We start from the raw sequence: 24,939 nt of genomic DNA, 5'->3' as shown, positions 1-24,939 counted from the left end.
ACCACAGAGACAGGGAGACAGGAGAGAGCGAGAGAGAAAGAGTACCACAGAGACAGGGAGACAGCGCACACCACAGAGAGACAGGAGAGAGCTAGAGCGTACCACAGAGACAGGAAGAGTGCGCACACCACAGAGACAGGAGAGAGTGCGCACACCACAGAGACAGGAGAGAGCTAGAGAGAGTACCACAGAGACAGGAGAGAGTGCGCACACCACAGAGACAGGAGAGAGCTAGAGAGTGTACCACAGAGACAGGGAGAGTGCGCACACCACAGAGAGACAGAAGAGAGCTAGAGCGTGTACAACAGAGACAGGGAGAGTGCGCACACCACAGAGAGACAGGAGAGAGCTAGAGCGTACCACAGAGACAGGGAGCGTGCGCACACCACAGAGACAGGAGAGAGCTAGAGAGTGTACCACAGAGACAGGGAGAGTGCGCACACCACAGAGAGACAGGAGAGAGCATACCACAGAGACAGGGAGAGTGCGCACACCACAGAGAGACAGGGAGAGAGCTAGAGAGAGAGTGTACCACAGAGACAGGGAGAGAGCGCACACCACAGACAGGTAGAGGGCTAGAGAGTGTACCACAGAGAAAGTGAGAGTGCGCACACCACAGAGAGACAGAAGAGAGCTAGAGAGTGTACCACAGAGACAGGGAGAGTGTGCACACCACAGAGAGACAGGAGAGAGCTAGAGCGTACCACAGAGATGGAGAGTGCGCACACCACAGAGACAGGAGAGAGCTAGAGAGTGTACCACAGAGACAGGGAGAGAGCACACACCACAGAGAGACATGAGAGAGCTAGAGAGTGTACCACAGAGACAGGGAGAGAGCACACACCACAGAGAGACATTAGAGAGCTAGAGAGTGTACCACAGAGACAGGGAGAGTGCGCACACCACAGAGACAGGAGAGAGCTAGAGAGAAAGTACCACAGAGACAGGGAGAGAACGCACACCACAGAGACAGGAGAGAGCTAGAGAGAAAGTACCACAGAGACAGGGAGAGAACGCACACCACAGAGAGACATGAGAGAGCTAGAGAGTGTACCACAGAGACAGTGAGAGTGTGCACACCACAGAGAGACAGGGAGAGAGTACCACAGAGACAGGGAGAGTGCACACACCAGAGACAGGAGAGAGCTAGAGAGCGTACCACAGAGACGGTGAGAGTGCGCACACCACAGAGAGACAGGGAGAGAGCTAGAGAGAGTGTACCACAGAGAAAGGGAGAGAGCGCACACCACAGACAGGTAGAGGGCTAGAGAGTGTACCACAGAGAAAGTGAGTGCGCGCACACCACAGAGAGACAGGAGAGAGCTAGAGAGTGTACCACAGAGACAGGGAGAGAGCGCACACCACAGAGAGACAGGAGAGAGCTAGAGAGTGTACCACAGAGACAGGGAGAGAGCTAGAGAGAAAGTGTACCACAGAGACAGGGAGAGAGCTAGAGAGAAAGTGTACCACAGAGACAGGGAGAGAGCTAGAGAGAAAGTGTACCACAGAGACAGGGAGAGAGCTAGAGAGAAAGTGTACCACAGAGACAGGGAGAGAGCTAGAGAGTGTACCACAGAGACAGGGAGAGAGCTAGAGAGTGTACCACAGAGACAGGGAGAGAGCTAGAGAGTGTACCACAGAGACAGGGAGAGAGCGCACACCACAGAGAGACAGGAGAAAGCTAGAGAGTACCACAGAGACAGGGAGAGTGCGCCCACCACAGAGACAGGAGAGAGCTAGAGAGCGTACCACAGAGACAGGGAGAGTGCGCACACCACAGAGAGACAGGGAGAGAGCTAGAGAGAGAGTGTACCACAGAGACAGGGAGAGTGCACACACCACAGAGAGACAGGGAGAGCGCTAGAGAGAGAGTGTACCACAGAGACAGGGAGAGTGCACACACCAGAGACAGGAGAGAGCGTACCACAGAGACGGGGAGAGTGCGCACACCACAGAGAGACAGGGAGAGAGCTAGAGAGTGTACCACAGAGACAGGGAGAGTGCGCACACCACAGAGAGACAGGGAGAGAGCTAGAGAGAGAGTGTACCACAGAGACAGGGAGAGAGCGCACACCACAGAGAGACAGGAGAGAGCTAGAGGTACCACAGAGACAGGGAGAGTGCGCACACCACAGAGAGACAGGAGAGAGCTAGAGAGTGCGTACCAGAGACAGGGAGAGTGCGCACACCAGAGACAGGAGAGAGCTAGAGAGAGTGTACCACAGAGACAGGGAGAGTGCACACACCAGAGAGACAGGGAGAGAGCTAGAGAGTGTACCACAGAGACAGGGAGAGTGAGCACACCACAGAGACAGTGAGAGAGCTAGCGAGAGTGTACCACAGAGACAGGGAGAGTGTACACACTACAGAGATGGGGAGAGAGCTAGAGAGAGTGTACCACAGAGACAGGGAGAGAGCGCACACACCAGAGACGGGGAGAGAGCTAGAGAGAGAGTGTACCACAGAGACAGGGAGAGAGCGCACACCACAGAGACAGTAAGAGAGCTAGCGAGAGTGTACCACAGAGACAGGGAGAGTGCACACACCACAGAGACAGGAGAGAGCTAGAGAGAGTACCACAGAGACAGGGAGAGTGCACGGGAGAGCACACACACCACACAGACATGGAGAGAGCGCATGTTTTAGAGACAGGAAAGCACTTACTCCTGAACCAGACAGAAGCAGATTCTGCAGACCTGGGGGCACCAGAAGCTGTGACACAAATCTGTAAGAAGAAATATGAGAAATATGAGCAGCCCAGCAATACCCCGGTATGGCTCAGCGTGCCCTCTCTCCTGTAATCTATAACACACAGTACCCCGGTATGGCTCAGCGTGCCCTCTCTCCTGTAATCTATAACACACAGTACCCCGGTATGGCTCAGCGTGACCTCTCTCCTGTAATCTATAACACACAGTACCCCGGTATGGCTCAGCGTGCCCTCTCTCCTGTAATCTATAACACACAGTACCCCGGTATGGCTCAGCGTGCCCTCTCTCCTGTAATCTATAACACACAGTACCCCGGTATGGCTCAGCGTGCCCTCTCTCCTGTAATCTATAACACACAGTACCCCGGTATGGCCCAGCGTGCCCTCTCTCCTGTAATCTATAACACACAGTACCCCGGTATGGCTCAGCGTGCCCTCTCTCCTGTAATCTATAACACACAGTACCCCGGTATGGCTCAGCGTGCCCTCTCTCCTGTAATCTATAACACACAATACCCCGGTATGGCTCAGCGTGCTAGCTCTCCTGTAATCTATTACCCTGGTATGGCTCAGCGTGCCCTCTCTCCTGTAATCTATAACACACAATACCCCGGTATGGCTCAGCGTGCCATCTATCCTGTAATCTATTACCCCGGTATGGCTCAGCGTGCCCTCTCTCCTGTAATCTATAACACACAGTACCCCGGTATGGCTCAGCGTGCACTCTCTCCTGTAATCTATAACACACAGTACCCCGGTATGGCTCAGCGTGCACTCTCTCCTGTAATCTATAACACACAGTACCCCGGTATGGCTCAGCGTGCCCTCTCTCCTGTAATCTATAACACACAGTACCCCGGTATGGCTCAGCGTGCCCTCTATCCTGTAACCTATAACACAGTACCCCGGTATGGCTCAGCGTGCCATCTATCCTGTAATCTATTACCCCGGTATGGCTCAGCGTGCCCTCTCTCCTGTAATCTATAACACACAGTACCCCGGTATGGCTCAGCGTGCCATCTATCCTGTAATCTATTACCCCGGTATGGCTCAGCGTGCCCTCTCTCCTGTAATCTATAACACACAGTACCCCGGTATGGCTCAGCGTGCACTCTCTCCTGTAATCTATAACACACAGTACCCCGGTATGGCTCAGCGTGCCCTCTCTCCTGTAACCTATAACACACAGTACCCCGGTATGGCTCAGCATGCCCTCTCTCCTGTAATCTATAACACACAGTACCCCGGTATGGCTCAGCATGCTATCTCTCCTGTAATCTATTACCCCGGTATGGCTCAGCGTGTCATCTCTCCTGTAATCTATTACCCTGGTATGGCTCAGCGTGCCATCTCTCCTGTAATCTATAACACACAATACCCCGGTATGGCTCAGCGTGCCATCTATCCTGTAATCTATTACCCCGGTATGGCTCAGCGTGTCATCTCTCCTGTAATCCATTACCCTGGTATGGCTCAGCGTGCCATCTCTCCTGTAATCTATAACACACAATACCCCGGTATGGCTCAGCGTGCCATCTATCCTGTAATCTATTACCCCGGTATGGCTCAGCGTGCCCTCTCTCCTGTAATCTATAACACACAGTACCCCGGTATGGCTCAGCGTGACCTCTCTCCTGTAATCTATAACACACAGTACCCCGGTATGGCTCAGCGTGCCCTCTCTCCTGTAATCTATAACACACAGTACCCCGGTATGGCTCAGCGTGCCCTCTCTCCTGTAATCTATAACACACAGTACCCCGGTATGGCTCAGCGTGCCCTCTCTCCTGTAATCTATAACACACAGTACCCCGGTATGGCTCAGCGTGCCCTCTCTCCTGTAATCTATAACACACAGTACCCCGGTATGGCTCAGCGTGACCTCTCTCCTGTAATCTATAACACACAGTACCCCGGTATGGCTCAGCGTGCCCTCTCTCCTGTAATCTATAACACACAGTACCCCGGTATGGCTCAGCGTGCCCTCTCTCCTGTAATCTATAACACACAGTACCCCGGTATGGCTCAGCGTGCCCGCTCTCCTGTAATCTATAACACACAGTACCCCGGTATGGCTCAGCGTGCCCTCTCTCCTGTAATCTATAACACACAGTACCCCGGTATGGCTCAGCGTGCCCTCTCTCCTGTAACCTATAACACACAGTACCCCGGTATGGCTCAGCGTGCTATCTCTCCTGTAATCTATTACCCTGGTATGGCTCAGCGTGCCATCTCTCCTGTAATCTATAACACACAGTACCCCGGTATGGCTCAGCGTGCCCTCTCTCCTGTAATCTATTACCCCGGTATGGCTCAGCGCGCCATCTCTCCTGTAATCTATAACACACAATACCACCGGGTAGACAGCTGGCTGCCGGTTATACCCGGTGTCTCTGGGGTTTGGGTACGGGTTCCCGGCGGTCAGGATCTAGATGCCGGCATCGCAGGGCTAGGATACCAACAGCTGTGAGTGTCATAACCCCCCTCTCCTCCCTCCCCACACCCCAAATCTAACCTCCCACGCTAGTGCCTAACCCTAACCCTCCCCCCCATTGGCATCACTGTGCATGGAAACATCTATATTTATTATGCTGTATCTGTAAGCAGCCTGAGGAGCGCACGGAAACGATGGCGCCTTATAGAGTAAATAATGATCCTGTGAGCGGATCTGCACTCACTCTGTGTGTCCCAGACAAAACGCGCTGATGACATGAGGAGCCGTCCACAGACTGACACGGATCTTCTCATCCCTATCACACGTGATGATATGTTCTCCCCCCGGACTCACCACCTGCAGAAGGAGAAGTCTCTAATATCAGCTGCATAGGAAAAGCGTACTGTAGGGAAAATAGGGGGAGGGTGTGACCTCTACAGCTCTGACCCCACCGATGGCACAATAACTAGGGGGGAGGGTGTGACCTCTACAGCTCTGACCCCACCGATGGCACAATAACTAGGGGGGAGGGTGTGACCTCCACAGCTCTGACCCCACCGATGGCACAATAACTAGGGGGGAGGGTGTGACCTCTACAGCTCTGACCCCACCGATGGCACAATAACCAGGGGGGGGCGGGGGGGAGGGTGTGACCTCCACAGCTCTGACCCCACCGATGGCACAATAACTAGGGGGGAGGGTGTGACCTCCACAGCTCTGACCCCACCGATGGCACAATAACTAGGGGGGAGGGTGTGACCTCCACAGCTCTGACCCCACCGATGGCACAATAACTAGGGGGGAGGGTGTGACCTCTACAGCTCTGACCCCACTGATGGCACAATAACTAGGGGGAGGGTGTGACCTCCACAGCTCTGACCCCACCGATGGCACAATAACTAGGGGGGGGGGGGTGTGACCTCTACAGCTCTGACTCCACCGATGGTACAATAAAACAGGCTAAAGAGTAAGAAGAGACTGCAGTCAGCACAAAGGGAATAGAGATAGGGATAAATAACTAATTTTGCACTGTACTGTATATACCATATACAGACAGAACCCCCCTACTGAGGGAAAAGGCGTCACTCCACACGTGAGGGAGGGAGGGAGGGAAAAGGCGTCACTCCACACGTGAGGGAGGGAGGGAGGTCGGGAAAAGGCGTCACTCCACACGTGAGGGAGGGAGGGAGGGAGGTCGGGAAAAGGCGTCACTCCACACGGGAGGGAGGGAGGGAGGGAGGTCGGGAAAAGGCGTCACTCCACACGGGAGGGAGGGAAAAGGCGTCACTCCACACGGGAGGGAGGGAAAAGGCGTCACTCCACACGGGAGGGAGGGAAAAGGCGTCACTCCACACGGGAGGGAGGGAAAAGGCGTCACTCCACACGGGAGGGAGGGAAAAGGCGTCAGTATAGCTGTGAAGGATTAATGTGTTATTGGAGTGGTGAGATGGAAACCGTACATATCTAAAAAGGTCTACCTGGGTGAATCCGGGTTTATCAGTTTGTGTCTAACACACACACACACACACAGAATTTTCATATTTTGGCCTCCATTCACCACCACAATGGCTTTGAAATGAAACAAACAAGATGTGATTTATCTACAGGAAGACCAGATTATTTTGCCAAACAACATCTAAAAAAGCCATTACAGTTCTGGAACAACATCCTATGGACAGATGAGACAAAGATCAACTTGTACCAGATTGATGGGAAGAGAAGAGTATGGAGAAGGAAAGGAACTGCTCATGATCCAAAACATACCACCTCATCAGTGAAGCATGGTGGGGGTAGTGTCATGCCGTGGGCATGTATGGCTGCCAATGGAACTGGTTCCCTTGTATTTATTGATGATGTGACTGCTGACAAAAGCAGCAGAATGAATTCTGAAGTGTTTCGGGCAATATTATATGCTCATATTCAGTCAAATGCTTCAGAACTCATTGGACGGCGCTTCACAGTGCAGATGGACAATGACCCGAAGCATACTGCAAAAGCAACCAAAGAGTTTTTTAAGGCTAAAAAGTGGAATGTTATGCAGTGGCCAAGTCAGTCCCCTGACCTGGATCCGATTGAGCATGCATTTCACTTGATGAAGACAAAACTGAAGGGAAAATGCCCCAAGAACAAGCAGGAACTGAAGACATTTGCAGTAGAGGCCTGGCAGAGGATCACCAGGGTTGAAACCCAGCGTCTGGTGATGTCTATGCGTTCCAGACTTCAGGCTGTAATTACCTGCAAAGGATTTGCAACAAAGTATTAAAAAGTGAAAGTTAGATTTAGGATTGTTTAGTTTGTCCCATTACTTTTGGCCCCTTAAAAAGTGGGAGGCACATATAGAAACCGCTGTAATTCCTACACCGTTCACCTGATTTGGATGTAATTACCCTCAAATTAAATCAGAAAGTCTGCAGGTAAATCACATCTTGTTTGTTTCATTTCAAAGCCATTGTGGTGGTGACTAGAGGCCAAAATATGACAATTCTGTCATTGTCCCAATATTTATGCATGCGCGCGCATATATATATATATATATATATATATATATATATATATAAATAATCAGGTTGTGTGTAAGAATGAAAATATGCCACGTTATACCATGACTTAGTTGTAGGTCTCTTACCAGATGGAGTAACATTGAGAGATGTCCGAGCTGCAGGCGGCCGTCCTCTCGGACACTGGTCACAGAGAAAGAGAAAACATCTCCAGATTTATCTGCTACCAGGACCCTGGTCCCACAGGGCGAGAAGGTGAGCGCCGTACAGCGCCGAGACACGAACCTGTACACACAGAGCATGTTAGGTGACACATGGCGACAGCCGGCCAGCCCCCTACCACATTATCTTATACTACAACACAAATACCTCAGAAGAATGTAATAACAGCACAAAGTTCTCAATTTGTGTAACGGTTTTCTGTAGTTACATTCAATAAATAAAATGGCTTTAAAATAAAATAAAAATCCCCAAATCATGTTTGGCCAGAGACACGTCCACATGGCCAAGATGGCGGCTGTGGCACTGAGAGGGTTAATTCCTTCTGCTGCAGCGCGATTCTCTTATGAACTTGTCGCCATATACTGTACATGAATATTTAATGTTTTAACATTTTCAGCTGTGCGAACGTAATTGCACAAGGGTTTTCTAATCATTCGTCTTCTAACGAGCTTAGCAAACACAATGAATCATTAGGACACTGGAGTGATGGTTGCTGGAAATGGGCCTCTATACACCTATTATAGATATTCCTTTAAAAACCAGACGTTTGCAGCTAGTATAGTCATTTACCACAATAACAATGTATAGAGTGTATTTCTCATTCATTTAATGTTATCTTCATTGAAAAAAATCCTGCTTTGCTTTCAAAAATAAGGACATTTCTAAGTGACACCAAACTTTTGAACGGTAGTGATGATAGAGATAGAAATAGACATATCTATCTATAGCTCTAATATATATATATATATATATATATATATATATATATATATATATATATATATATATATATATATATATATATATATATATATCTCTATCTATCTCTCTATATCTCTAATTTGCAGTCCTGATGCAGGCTACGCTCCCTCCATGTGACGTCACGCGGGGCCACAATCGCCGGTGATTATAATCCTGAGGATGCTCCGGGGAGCTGTAAGGGCAGCGGTGGGACCGTCTGATCCTTCCTAAGGACGCTCCAGGCGGGCGGCACTGCTGCATAGAATCTGGCTGTAGGGTACTATTCTAGGCGCCCTGATAGCCAAATGAGGCTAACAGGTAAATGCTCCAAGGGCCAGACCAAAATTATTCCGGGGGCCTTATACGGCCCCAGGCTCCCCATCCCTGGTCTATATGTTTAAATGGGTTTCCCCAATTCCACAACTGCGCATAGATCAATAAATATTACATGTACAGTGCATGGCGCCCTGCGCCTAAAGGTCTTCTTAAAAAATGTCGCAGCGGCACGACGGTTCCCCTTCAGTGCTGTCACAGCCATTTAAGCCACATGAGCCGGGTCTCTGGCCATAGAAGATGTCGGAGCCATCCCCATCACACACACACACAGTATATGAAGATGTCGGAGCCATCCCCATCACACGACAATACACAGTATATGAAGAGGTCGGAGCCATCCCCATCACATGACAATACACACACAGTATATGAAGATGTCGGAGCCATCCCCATCACATGACAATACACACACAGTATATGAAGATGTCGGAGCCATCCCCATCACATGACAATACACACACAGTATATGAAGATGTCGGAGCCACCTCCCCTCTCACCTCACACTGATTTTCTCCCACACTGGCTCAGTCTTGAACAGGACAAGTCTTTTGCGGTCATCTGTAAAAGCAAAATATTCTCCTGAAGAGGAGAAATCGGCAGCCAGGATCTTATCAGTCTCTGATATTTTGGTGGAAGAGTCCTGACTGCTGGGACCAGAATCAGAGAAGGAGGTTATTACACACAGGGACAATTACATATGACAGATCTAGGGTATATGTACACAGGGTATAGGGTATATGTACACAGGGTATAGGGTATATGTACACAGGGTATAGGGTATATGTACACAGGGTATAGGGTATATGTACACAGGGTATAGGGTATATGTACACAGGGTATAGGGTATATGTACACAGGGTATATGTAGAGGAAGAGAATGAGAACAAGGAGGGCAGTGAGAATGTATCAGGGGCAATGCCGCCGGGCAGGGCTAGCACACAAACGCCTTCTCTATCGCATTAGAAACAGAATGTGACGCCAGATAAGAACCACTTGGCCCATCTAGTCTGCACCATTTTTAAACATATTGTTACCTCAACCCTTATTGATCCTTATGTCTATCCCATGCATGTATACATTGCTGTACTGTCTTAGCCTCTACCTCCTCTGATGGGGGCCATTCCACCCCCCCGACGGGGAGGCCATTCCACCCCCCCGACGGGGAGGCCATTCCACTTGTCCACTTCCCTTTCTGTGAAGTAATTTTTCCTCAGATTTCCCCTGAACCTCCCTCCCCCCAGTGTCAGATCATGTCCTCTTGCTCTAATACTTCTCTTCCTATGAAGAATGTCTCCTTCCTTTACCTTGTTAAATCCCTTAATATATTTGAACGTTTCTATCATGTCCCCCTTTTCCCTTCTCTGCTCCAAACATTAATCATTGCCCTGATTAAACGTATACCTCCTAGGGCGCCCCTTGTATGCTGTGCCTCCTAGGGCACCACCTGTATACTGTACCTCCTAGGGCACCACCTGTATACCTCCTAGGGCCACCACCTGTATACCTCCTAGGGCCACCACCTGTATACCTCCTAGGGCCACCACCTGTATACTGTAGCTCCTAGGGGCACCACCAGTATACTGTAGCTCCTAGGGGCACCACCAGTATACTGTACCTCCTAGGGGCACCACCAGTATACTGTACCTCCTAGGGGCACCACCAGTATACTGTACCTCCTAGGGGCACCACCAGTATACTGTACCTCCTTGGGCACCACCTGTATACTGTACCTCCTAGGGCACCACCTGTATACTGTACCTCCTAGGGCACCACCTGTATACCGTACCTCCTAGGGCCACCACCTGTATACCGTACCTTCTAGGGCCACCACCTGTATACCGTAGCTTCTAGGGCACCACCTGTATACCTCCTAGGGCACCACCTGTATACTATACCTCCTAAGGCACCACCTGTATACCTCCTAGGGCACCACTTGTATGCTATACCTCCTAGGGCATCACCTGTATGCTGTACCTCCTAGGGCATCACCTGTATGCTGTACCTCCTAGGGCATCACCCGTATGCTGTACCTCCTAGGGCACCACCCGTATGCTGTACCTCCTAGGGCACCACCCGTATGCTGTACCTCCTAGGGCACCACCTGTATATTGTAGCTCCTAGGGCCACCACCTGTATACTGTAGCTCCTAGGGCACCACCTGTATACTGTAGCTCCTAGGGCACCACCTGTATACTTCCTAGGGCACCACCTGTATACTTCACTCACCCTGACCACCCCCAATATAACATTTCCATACACATATATTACGCACAGTGGTGTAAATGCTTATTCAGCCTAAAATATATATTTCACAATTTTAAACAAACACAATGAGATGGGTGAAAGGCGCCGGATAGGAGTCTATATTTTCTTCAAAAAAAGAAAGACCTAGACAAAATGGTGTTATACCCAATTCCACTACACAGTGCTTGTGGGCTTGGTGTTTCCTCACCTGAATAAGGTGAGAAGTGTGCACATAAAGGTATCTTTACTTTTCCTCCAGTTCTTTTCTCATGCCCGATGCCCCACTGTAAAGTACCAAGATGGTACATCATATAATTCTCCGTATGGAAGGGGTCATGTTGGAGGTTTTCTCTAATTATATACGGAGAGGATCCATCGGGCATGAGAAAGAACTGGAGGAAAAGTAAAGATACCTTTATGTGCACACTTCTCACCTTATTCAGGTGAGGAAACACCAAGGACAGCCCACAAGCACTGTGTAGTGGAATTGGGTATAACACCATTTTGTCTAGGTCTTTCTTTTTTTGAAGAAAATATAGAGACTCATATCCGGCGCCTTTCACCCATCTCATTGTGTTAATGGTGTGGTGATCCTGAGGTGGACTTTTGGCAGCAGGATCTATAATCACGCAGGTTATATTCTGTTTTTTTGTGGTTATATTTCACAATTTGTTGACAGAGAATCTGGCAGTGAAATAGATGTCAGTAACATTTCCAGAAATAGTCATAAATGCCCCTCTGCAAATGGAAGCTCAGGTGTACAGTGGGGTAATTACCTGAAATGCCCCCAAATTTATCTCCCACTGAGTAATAATACTCCCCAGTCAGTATGATATGACCTTGGCTAGCTTCTCAGTCAGTAGGATATGACCTTGGCTAGCTTCTCAGTCAGTAGGATATGACCTTGGCTAGCTTCTCAGTCAGTATGGTATGACCTTGGCTAGCTTCTCAGTCAGTATGGTATGACCTTGGCTAGCTTCTCAGTCAGTATGATATAACCTTGGCTAGCTTCTCAGTCAGTATGATATAACCTTGGCTAGCTTCTCAGTCAGTATGATATAACCTTGGCTAGCTTCTCAGTCAGTAGGATATGACCTTGGCTAGCTTCTCAGTCAGTAGGATATGACCTTGGCTAGCTTCTCAGTCAGTAGGATATGACCTTGGCTAGCTTCTCAGTCAGTAGGATATGACCTTGGCTAGCTTCTCAGTCAGTAGGATATGACCTTGGCTAGCTTCTCAGTCAGTATGATATAACCTTGGCTAGCTTCTCAGTCAGTATGATATGACCTTGGCTAGCTTCTCAGTCAGTAGGATATGACCTTGGCTAGCTTCTCAGTCAGTAGGATATGAAGAAGCAGATTGAATTATAGAGAGGAACAGACCATTACAGAGATACAGGACAGCTCTGTGGTTGGCTGAGCTGCCCGGCTACTACCCAGCCACGCCCAACTACTGACCAGCCATGCCCAGCTACTACCCAGCCATGCTATATAAAGTCTTATTCATTTTACATCCGCTGACTGGAGGTGCTCAGCAGTCCTTCTGCTTGTCTCAGTTCTTCATTTCCCTTCAATATTGTGAATTACAGCGCACCACGGAACCAAGCAGATTTACAGGCAACTATTTAATATGGTGCAGCACCAAAGATCACCCTATAATGAGACGTACAATACAGGCCACTAATAAGGAAAGGTCACCCTATAATGAGACGTACAATACAGGCCCACCAATAAGGAAAGGTCACCCTATAATGAGACGTACAATACAGAGCACCAAAGGTCAGCCTATAATGAGACGTACAATACAGAGCACCAAAGGTCAGCCTATAATGAGACGTACAATACAGAGCACCAAAGATCAGACTATAATGAGACGTACAATATAGAGCACCAATAAGGAAAGGTCAGCCTATAATGAGACGTACAATACAGGCCCACCAATAAGGAAAGGTCAGCCTATAATGAGACGTACAATACAGGCCCACCAATAAGGAAAGGTCAGCCTATAATGAGACGTACAATACAGAGCACCAAAGATCAGCCTATAATGAGACGTACAATATAGAGCACCAATAAGGAAAGGTCATCCTATAATGAGACGTACAATACAGAGCACCAAAGATCAGCCTATAATGAGACGTACAATATAGAGCACCAATAAGGAAAGGTCAGCCTATAATGAGACGTACAATACAGGCCCACCAATAAGGAAAGGTCAGCCTATAATGAGACGTACAATACAGGCCCACCAATAAGGAAAGGTCAGCCTATAATGAGACGTACAATACAGGCCCACCAATAAGGAAAGGTCAGCCTATAATGAGACGTACAATACAGGCCCACCAATAAGGAAAGGTCAGCCTATAATGAGACGTACAATACAGGCCCACCAATAAGGAAAGGTCAGCCTATAATGAGACGTACAATACAGGCCCACCAATAAGGAAAGGTCAGCCTATAATGAGACGTACAATACAGGCCCACCAATAAGGAAAGGTCAGCCTATAATGAGACGTACAATACAGGCCCACCAATAAGGAAAGGTCAGCCTATAATGAGACGTACAATACAGGCCCACCAATAAGGAAAGGTCAGCCTATAATGAGACGTACAATACAGGCCCACCAATAAGGAAAGGTCAGCCTATAATGAGACGTACAATACAGGCCCACCAATAAGGAAAGGTCAGCCTATAATGAGACGTACAATACAGGCCCACCAATAAGGAAAGGTCAGCCTATAATGAGACGTACAATACAGGCCCACCAATAAGGAAAGGTCAGCCTATAATGAGACGTACAATACAGAGCACCAAAGATCAGCCTATAATGAGATGTACAATACAGGTCCACCAATAAGGAAAGGTCAGCCTATAATGAGACGTACAATACAGAGCACCAAAGATCAGCCTACAATGAGACGTACAATACAGAGCACCAAAGATCAGCCTATAATGATACGTACAATACAGGCCACCAATAAGGAAAGGTCAGCATATAATGCGACGTACAATACAGGCCCACCAATAAGGAAAGGTCAGCCTATAATGAGACGTACAATACAGAGCACCAAAGATCAGCCTATAATGAGACGTACAATATAGAGCACCAATAAGGAAAGGTCATCCTATAATGAGACGTACAATACAGAGCACCAAAGATCAGCCTATAATGAGACGTACAATATAGAGCACCTATAAGGAAAGGTCAGCCTATAATGAGACGTACAATACAGGCCCACCAATAAGGAAAGGTCAGCCTATAATGAGACGTACAATACAGGCCCACCAATAAGGAAAGGTCAGCCTATAATGAGACGTACAATACAGGCCCACCAATAAGGAAAGGTCAGTATAATAAAGGAAAGGTCAGTGTATAATGTATAATAAAGGAAAGGTCAGCGTATAATGTATAATAAAGGAAAGGTCAGTGTATAATGTATAATAAAGGAAAGGTCAGTGTATAATGTATAATAAAGGAAAGGTCAGTGTATAGTGTATAATAAAGGAAAGGTCAGTGTATAATAAAGGAAAGGTCAGTGTATAGTGTATAATAAAGGAAGGTCAGTGTATAATGTATAATAAAGGAAAGGTCAGTGTATAGTGTATAATGTATAATAAAAGAAAGGTCAGTGTATAGTGTATAATAAAGGAAAGGTCAGTGTATAGTGTATAATAAAGGAAGGTCAGTGTATAGTGTATAATGTATAATAAAGGAAAGGTCAGTGTATAGTGTATAATAAAGGAAAGGTCAGTGTATAATGTATAATAAAGGAAGGTCAGTGTATAATGTATAATAAAGGAAAGGTCAGTGTATAATGTATAATAAAGGAAAGGTCAGTGTATAATGTATAATAAAGGAAAGGTCAGTGTATAGTGTATAATAAAGGAAAGGTCAGTATATAATGTATAATAAAGGAAAGGTCAGTGTATAGTGTATAATGTATAATAAAGGAAAGGTCAGTGTATAGTGTATAATAAAGGAAAGGTCAGTGTATAATGTATAATAAAGGAAAGGTCAGTGTATAGTGTATAATGTATAATAAAGGAAAGGTCAGTGTATAATGTATAATAAAGGAAAGGTCAGTGTATAGTGTATAATGTATAATAAAGGAAAGGTCAGTGTATAGTGTATAATAAAGGAAAGGTCAGTATATAATGTATAATAAAGGAAAGGTCAGTGTATAGTGTATAATGTATAATAAAGGAAAGGTCAGTGTATAGTGTATAATAAAGGAAAGGTCAGTGTATAATGTTTAATAATAAAGGAAAGGTCAGTGTATAATGTATAATAAAGGAAAGGTCAGTGTATAGTGTATAATGTATAATAAAGGAAAGGTCAGTGTATAGTGTATAATAAAGGAAAGGTCAGTGTATAATGTATAATAAAGGAAAGGTCAGTGTATAGTGTATAATGTATAATAAAGGAAAGGTCAGTATAATAAAGGAAAGGTCAGTGTATAATGTATAATAAAGGAAGGTCAGTGTATAATGTATAATAAAGGAAAGGTCAGTGTATAATGTATAATAAAGGAAAGGTCAGTGTATAGTGTATAATGTATAATAAAGGAAAGGTCACTGTATAATGTATAATAAAGGAAAGGTCAGTGTATAGTGTATAATAAAGGAAGGTCAGTGTATAATGTATAATAAAGGAAAGGTCAGTGTATAATGTATAATAAAGGAAAGGTCAGTGTATAATGTATAATAAAGGAAAGGTCAGTGTATAGTGTATAATGTATAATAAAGGAAAGGTCACTGTATAATGTATAATAAAGGAAAGGTCAGTGTATAGTGTATAATGTATAATAAAGGAAAGGTCAGTATAATAAAGGAAAGGTCAGTGTATAATGTATAATAAAGGAAGGTCAGTGTATAATGTATAATAAAGGAAAGGTCAGTGTATAATGTATAATAAAGGAAAGGTCCGTGTATAGTGTATAATGTATAATAAAGGAAAGGTCACTGTATAATGTATAATAAAGGAAAGGTCAGTGTATAGTGTATAATAAAGGAAGGTCAGTGTATAATGTATAATAAAGGAAAGGTCAGTGTATAATGTATAATAAAGGAAAGGTCAGTGTATAATGTATAATAAAGGAAAGGTCAGTGTATAATGTATAATAAAGGAAAGGTCAGTGTATAGTGTATAATGTATAATAAAGGAAAGGTCACTGTATAATGAATAATAAAGGAAAGGTCAGTGTATAGTGTATAATAAAGGAAAGGTCACTGTATAATGTATAATAAAGGAAAGGTCAGTGTATAGTGTATAATGTATAATAAAGGAAAGGTCAGTATAATAAAGGAAAGGTCAGTGTATAATGTATAATAAAGGAAAGGTCAGTGTATAATGTATAATAAAGGAAAGGTCAGTGTATAGTGTATAATGTATAATAAAGGAAAGGTCACTGTATAATGTATAATAAAGGAAAGGTCAGTGTATAGTGTATAATAAAGGAAGGTCAGTGTATAATGTATAATAAAGGAAAGGTCAGTGTATAATGTATAATAAAGGAAAGGTCAGTGTATAGTGTATAATGTATAATAAAGGAAAGGTCAGTGTATAATGTATAATAAAGGAAAGGTCAGTGTATAGTGTATAATGTATAATAAAGGAAAGGTCAGTATAATAAAGGAAAGGTCAGTGTATAATGTATAATAAAGGAAGGTCAGTGTATAATGTATAATAAAGGAAAGGTCAGTGTATAATGTATAATAAAGGAAAGGTCAGTGTATAATGTATAATAAAGGAAAGGTCAGTGTATAATGTATAATAAAGGAAAGGTCAGTGTATAATGTATAATAAAGGAAAGGTCAGTGTATAGTGTATAATGTATAATAAAGGAAAGGTCACTGTATAATGTATAATAAAGGAAAGGTCAGTGTATAGTGTATAATAAAGGAAGGTCAGTGTATAATGTATAATAAAGGAAAGGTCAGTGTATAATGTATAATAAAGGAAAGGTCAGTGTATAATGTATAATAAAGGAAAGGTCAGTGTATAATGTATAATAAAGGAAAGGTCAGTGTATAGTGTATAATGTATAATAAAGGAAAGGTCACTGTATAATGTATAATAAAGGAAAGGTCAGTGTATAGTGTATAATAAAGGAAGGTCAGTGTATAATGTATAATAAAGGAAGGTCAGTGTATAATGTATAATAAAGGAAAGGTCAGTGTATAATGTATAATAAAGGAAAGGTCAGTGTATAGTGTATAATGTATAATAAAGGAAAGGTCACTGTATAATGTATAATAAAGGAAAGGTCAGTGTATAGTGTATAATAAAGGAAGGTCAGTGTATAATGTATAATAAAGGAAAGGTCAGTGTATAATGTATAATAAAGGAAAGGTCAGTGTATAATGTATAATAAAGGAAAGGTCACTGTATAATGTATAATAAAGGAAAGGTCACTGTATAATGTATAATAAAGGAAAGGTCAGTGAATAGTGTATAATAAAGGAAGGTCAGTGTATAATGTATAATAAAGGAAAGGTCAGTGTATAGTGTATAATGTATAATAAAGGAAAGGTCAGTATAATAAGGAAAGGTCAGTGTATAATGTATAATAAAGGAAAGGTCAGTGTATAATGTATAATAAAGGAAAGGTCAGTGTATAATGTATAATAAAGGAAAGGTCAGTGTATAATGTATAATAAAGGAAAGGTCAGTGTATAGTGTATAATGTATAATAAAGGAAAGGTCAGTGTATAGTGTATAATGTATAATAAAGGAAAGGTCAGTGTATAGTGTATAATGTATAATAAAGGAAAGATCAGCATATAATGTATAATAAAGGAAAGGTCAGTGTATAAAGTATAATAAAGGAAAGGTCAGTGTATAATGTATAATAAAGGAAGGTCAGTGTATAATGTATAATAAAGGAAAGGTCAGCGTATAATGTATAATAAAGGAAAGGTCAGCGTATAATGTATAATAAAGGAAAGGTCAGTGTATAATATATAATAAAGGAAAGGTCATATAATAAAGGAAAGGTCAGTGTATAATGTATAATATATAATAAAGGAAAGGTCAGTGTATAATAAAGGAAAGGTCAGTGTATAATGTATAATAAAGGAAAGGTCAGTGTATAATGTATAATAAAGGAAAGGTCAGTGTATAATGTATAATATATAATAAAGGAAAGGTCAGTGTATAATGTATAATAAAGGAAAGGTCAGTGTATAATATATAATAAAGGCAGGTCAGCGTATAATGTATAATAAGAAAGATCAGCATTTAGAGGAGAGTACACTGAACTTTAGACCAAATTAGTCTAAAAATTAAATCTTACAATCTAGAGCTCCTCATTTACCCCAGTAATACACTTTACACCCTCCAAGGTTTGAAAACATTTGCAAATGTGAGACTTTACTCCCTATGTATGTAGGCATGAACAATGTGCTTGTATAGTACAGGGAGAGTCTCCAATACCCAAAGTGCATTTTGGATGTCTGAATATTTCCATAAAATAAAGACATCTCTTGGGAATAGGCCCCAAATCTAATCACAGGACCTTACACAGCATGCCGGTCATTTTATACAATAGTTTTTAAAATGAAAAGCATTAAGCAAAGGTTTACATTGAACCATCAGAAAGTAGAAATGATCACAATCTGTCACGCTAAAAAAATAATAATCTGTTTCGGAATATTCTGTATCTTGGAATAATGTGGATATGGGAGACTCAATCTGTACTAGAACAGCGCGTAACGTGCAATAGGAGGAGCGCACTGCTTATAGCGGCTGGATAATGGCCGATTCCTATACGAGTCATCGGTGCTGGAGGTTAGTGATAACACCTGAGGTCTTATGTCATCTAAAGCCTGAGCCCAATATTCTAATAGGGAAGGTCAGTAATCAGCAGCTGCCAAATGATATCTATACTGACAGGAAACACCAGGTCTATTCAGTCACACGCATAGTACATCAGTCATCTATAGGGGAATATATGGAGAGCGCCTACACTTCTGCTTCCTGCTCCTCACCTAGCAGAAGGAGCTAACACTCTAGTAGTTCCAGCTACAATCAACGAGGGAAACTATACCGGCTGTATAATCTTCATTTACTTCTTTCCTGTCTGCAACACAGAGGAAAGCCTAATGCCAGCCACACACACACACACACACACACACACACACCTAATGCCAGCCAGCCACACACACACAGAAGAAAGCATAATGCCAGCCCCACACACACACACACACACACACACACACACACACAGGAAAGCCTAATGCCAGCCACACACACACACAGGAAAGCCTAATGCCAGCCACACACACACACACACGCCTAATGCCAGCCACACACACACACACAGCCACACACACACACACACACACACACACACACACACACACACAGAGGAAAGCCTAATGCCAGCCACACACACACACACAGGAGAAAGCCTAATGCCAGCTACACACACACACACACACACACACACACAGGAAAGCCTAATGCCAGCTACACACACACACACACACACAGAGAGGAAAGCCTAATGCCAGCCACACACACACACACACACAGAGAGGAAAGCCTAATGCCAGCCACACACACGAGAAAGCCTAATGCCAGCCAGCCACACACACACACACACACACACACACACACACACACAGAGGAAAGCCTAATGCCAGCCACACACACACACACACAGGGGAAAGACTAATGCCAGCCACACACACACACACACACACACAGGAAAGCCTAATGCCAGCTACACACACACACACACACACACAGGAAAGCCTAATGCCAGCCACACACACACACACACACACACACACAGAGGAAAGCCTAATGCCAGCTACACACACACACAGGAAAGCCTAATGCCAGCCACACACACACACACACACACACACACACAGAGGAAAGCCTAATGCCAGCCACACACACACACACACACAGGAAAGCCTAATGCCAGCCACACACACACACACACACACACACACACAGAGGAAAGCCTAATGCCAGCTACACACACACACACACAGGAAAGCCTAATGCCAGCCACACACACACAGGAAAGCCTAATGCCAGACACACACACACACACACACACACACACACAGGAAAGCCTAATGCCAGCCACACACACACACACACACAGGGGAAAGACTAATGCCAGCCACACACACACACACACACACAGGAAAGCCTAATGCCAGCTACACACACACACACACACACACACACACAGGAAAGCCTAATGCCAGCCACACACACACACAGAGAGGAAAGCCTAATGCCAGACACACACACACACACACACAGGAAAGCCTAATGCCAGCTACACACACACACAGGAAAGCCTAATGCCAGCCACACACACACACACACACACACACACACACACAGAGGAAAGCCTAATGCCAGCCACACACACACACACACACACACAGGAAAGCCTAATGCCAGCTACACACACACACACAGGAAAGCCTAATGCCAGCCACACACACACACACAGGAAAGCCTAATGCCAGCCACACACACACACACAGGAAAGCCTAATGCCAGCCACACACACACACACACACACACAGGAAAGCCTAATGCCAGCCACACACACACACACACACACACACACACACAGGAAAGCCTAATGCCAGCCACACACACACACACACAGAGAGGAAAGCCTAATGCCAGACACACACACACACACACACACACACACAGAGGAAAGCCTAATGCCAGCTACACACACACACAGGAAAGCCTAATGCCAGCCACACACACACACACACACACACACACACACACACACAGAGGAAAGCCTAATGCCAGCCAGCCACACACACACACACACACACACACACACACACACACAGGAAAGCCTAATGCCAGCCACACACACACACACACACACAGAGGTAAGCCTAATGCCAGCTACACACACACACACACACACAGGAAAGCCTAATGCCAGCCACACACACACACACACACACACACAGGAAAGCCTAATGCCAGCCACACACACACACACACACACACACAGGAAAGCCTATTGCCAGCCACACACACACACACAGAGGAAAGCCTAATGCCAGCCACACACACACACACACACAGGAAAGCCTAATGCTAGCCAGCCACACACACACAGGGGAAAGCCTAATGCCAGCTACACACACACACACAGGGGAAAGCCTAATGCCAGCTACACACACACACACACACACACAGGAAAGCCTAATGCCAGCCAGCCACACACACACAGGAAAGCATAATGCCAGCCACACACACACACAGGAAAGCCTAATGCCAGCAACACACACACACACACACACACACACACACACACACACAGAGGAAAGCCTAATGCCAGCCACACACACACACACACACACACACACACACAGGAAAGCCTAATGCCAGCCACACACACACACACACACACACACAGAGAGGAAAGCCTAATGCCAGCCACACACACACACACACACACACACACACAGGAAAGCCTAATGCCAGCCACACACACACACAGGAAAGCCTAATGCCAGCCACACACACACACACACAGGAAAGCCTAATGCCAGACACACACACACACACACACACACACACACACACAGAGGAAAGCCTAATGCCAGCTACACACACACACAGGAAAGCCTAATGCCAGCCACACACACACACACACACAGGAAAGCCTAATGCCAGCCACACACACACACACACAGAGGAAAGCCTAATGCCAGCCACACACACACACACACACACACACACACACACACACAGAGGAAAGCCTAATGCCAGCCACACACACACACACACACACACACAGAGGAAAGCCTAATGCCAGCCACACACACACACACACACACACACACACAGAGGAAAGCCTAATGCCAGCCACACACACACACACACACACAGAGGAAAGCCTAATGCCAGCCACACACACACACACAGAGGAAAGCCTAATGCCAGCCACACACACACACACACACACACACACAGAGGAAAGCCTAATGCCAGCCACACACACACACACACACACAGAGGAAAGCCTAATGCCAGCCACACACACACACACACACACACACAGAGGAAAGCCTAATGCCAGCCACAAACACACACACACACACACAGGAAAGCCTAATGCCAGCCAGCCACACACACACACACAGAGGAAAGCCTAATGCCAGCTACACACACACACACAGGAAAGCCTAATGCCAGCCACACACACACACACACACACACAGAGGAAAGCCTAATGCCAGCCACACACACACACACACACACACACACACACACACACACACACACACACAGAGGAAAGCCTAAAGCCAGCTACACACACACACACACACACACAGGAAAGCCTAATGCCAGCCACACACACACACAGGAAAGCCTAATGCCAGCCACACACACAGAGGAAAGCCTAATGCCAGCCACACACACACACACACACACACACAGGAAAGCCTAATGCCAGCTACACACACACACACACACACACAGGAAAGCCTAATGCCAGCCAGCCACACACACACAGGAAAGCCTAATGCCAGCCACACACACACACACACACAGAGGAAAGCCTAATGCCAGCCACACACACACACAGAGGAAAGCCTAATGCCAGCCACACACACACACAGAGGAAAGCCTAATGCCAGCCACACACACACACAGGAAAGCCTAATGCCAGCCACACACACACAGGAAAGCCTAATGCCAGCCAGCCACACACACACACACACACACACACACACACACACAGGAAAGCCTAATGCCAGCCACACACACACACAGAGGAAAGCCTAATGCCAGCCACACACACACAGGGGAAAGACTAATGCCAGCCACACACACACACAGGAAAGCCTAATGCCAGCTACACACACACACACACACACACACACACAGGAAAGCCTAATGCCAGCCACACACACACACAGAGAGAGGAAAGCCTAATGCCAGACACACACACACACACACACACAGGAAAGCCTAATGCCAGCCACACACACACACACACACAGGGGAAAGCCTAATGCCAGCCACACACACACACACACACACAGGAAAGCCTAATGCCAGCCACACACACACACACACACACACACACACAGAGGAAAGCCTAATGCCAGCTACACACACACACACACAGGAAAGCCTAATGCCAGCCACACACACACACACACACACAGAGGAAAGCCTAATGCCAGCCACACACACACACACAGGAAATCCTAATGCCAGCCAGCCACACACACACAGGGGAAAGCCTAATGCCAGCTACACACACACACACAGGAAAGCCTAATGCCAGCCAGCCACACACACACAGGAAAGCATTATGCCAGCCACACACACACACACACACACACACAGGAAAGCCTAATGCCAGCAACACACACACACACACACACACAGGAAAGCCTAATGCCAGCCACACACACACACAGGAAAGCCTAATGCCAGCTACACACACACACACACACACACACACACACACAGGAAAGCCTAATGCCAGCCACACACACACAGAGAGAGGAAAGCCTAATGCCAGACACACACACACACAGAGGAAAGCCTAATGCCAGCCACAAACACACACACACACACACAGGAAAGCCTAATGCCAGCCAGCCACACACACACACACACAGAGGAAAGCCTAATGCCAGCTACACACACACACACAGGAAAGCCTAATGCCAGCCACACACACACACACACACACACAGAGGAAAGCCTAATGCCAGCCACACACACACACACACACACAGAGGAAAGCCTAATGCCAGCCACACACACACACACAGAGGAAAGCCTAATGCCAGCCACACACACACACACACACACACACACACACACAGGAAAGCCTAATGCCAGCCACACACACAGAGGAAAGCCTAATGCCAGCCACACACACACACAGGAAAGCCTAATGCCAGCTACACACACACACACACACACAGGAAAGCCTAATGCCAGCCAGCCACACACACACAGGAAAGCATAATGCCAGCCACACACACAGGAAAGCCTAATGCCAGACACACACACACACACACACACAGAGGAAAGCCTAATGCCAGCCACACACACACACACACACACACACACAGGAAAGCCTAATGCCAGCCACACACACACACACAGGAAAGCCTAATGCCAGCCACACACACACACACACACACAGAGGAAAGCCTAATGCCAGCCACACACACACACACACACAGAGGAAAGCCTAATGCCAGCCACACACACACACAGGAAAGCCTAATGCCAGCCACACACACACAGGAAAGCCTAATGCCAGCCACACACACACAGGGGAAAGACTAATGCCAGCCACACACACACACACACACAGGAAAGCCTAATGCCAGCTACACACACACACACACACACACACACACACGAAAGCCTAATGCCAGCCACACACACACACAGAGAGAGGAAAGCCTAATGCCAGACACACACACACACACACACACACACACACACACACAGGAAAGCCTAATGCCAGCCACACACACACACACACAGGGGAAAGCCTAATGCCAGCCACACACACACACACACACACAGGAAAGCCTAATGCCAGCCACACACACACACACACACACAGAGGAAAGCCTAATGCCAGCTACACACACACACACACACAGGAAAGCCTAATGCCAGCCACACACACACACACACACACACACAGAGGAAAGCCTAATGCCAGCCACACACACACACACAGGAAAGCCTAATGCCAGCC

The 24,939-nt window shown here is 46.0% G+C and overlaps 1 protein-coding gene across 3 annotated transcripts in view; it reads right to left on the bottom strand.

Moving 5' to 3' along the window:
• The window catches only part of WDR4 (WDR4 tRNA N7-guanosine methyltransferase non-catalytic subunit), an 82,329-nt gene that overhangs the window by 43,583 nt on the left and 13,807 nt on the right, over positions 1-24,939 (bottom strand). For 2 of the 3 annotated variants that reach the window (XM_088463365.1, XM_088463366.1), the window contains exons 4-7: positions 9,439-9,588; positions 7,771-7,927; positions 5,389-5,501; positions 2,665-2,725 (exon numbers count right to left, since the gene is read on the bottom strand). In XM_088463365.1, the coding sequence (XP_088319491.1) occupies positions 2,665-2,725; positions 5,389-5,501; positions 7,771-7,927; positions 9,439-9,588 (481 nt within the window). The remainder of the gene's footprint in view (positions 1-2,664; positions 2,726-5,388; positions 5,502-7,770; positions 7,928-9,438; positions 9,589-24,939) is intronic. The other variant, XM_088463367.1, reaches the window with a different exon arrangement.

This window comes from Taudactylus pleione, unplaced genomic scaffold, assembly GCF_031769625.1.
Source record: "Taudactylus pleione unplaced genomic scaffold, aTauple2 ptg001351l, whole genome shotgun sequence".
Lineage (NCBI taxonomy): Eukaryota > Metazoa > Chordata > Amphibia > Anura > Myobatrachidae > Taudactylus > Taudactylus pleione.
This window is presented reverse-complemented; position numbering and strand designations above follow the sequence as displayed.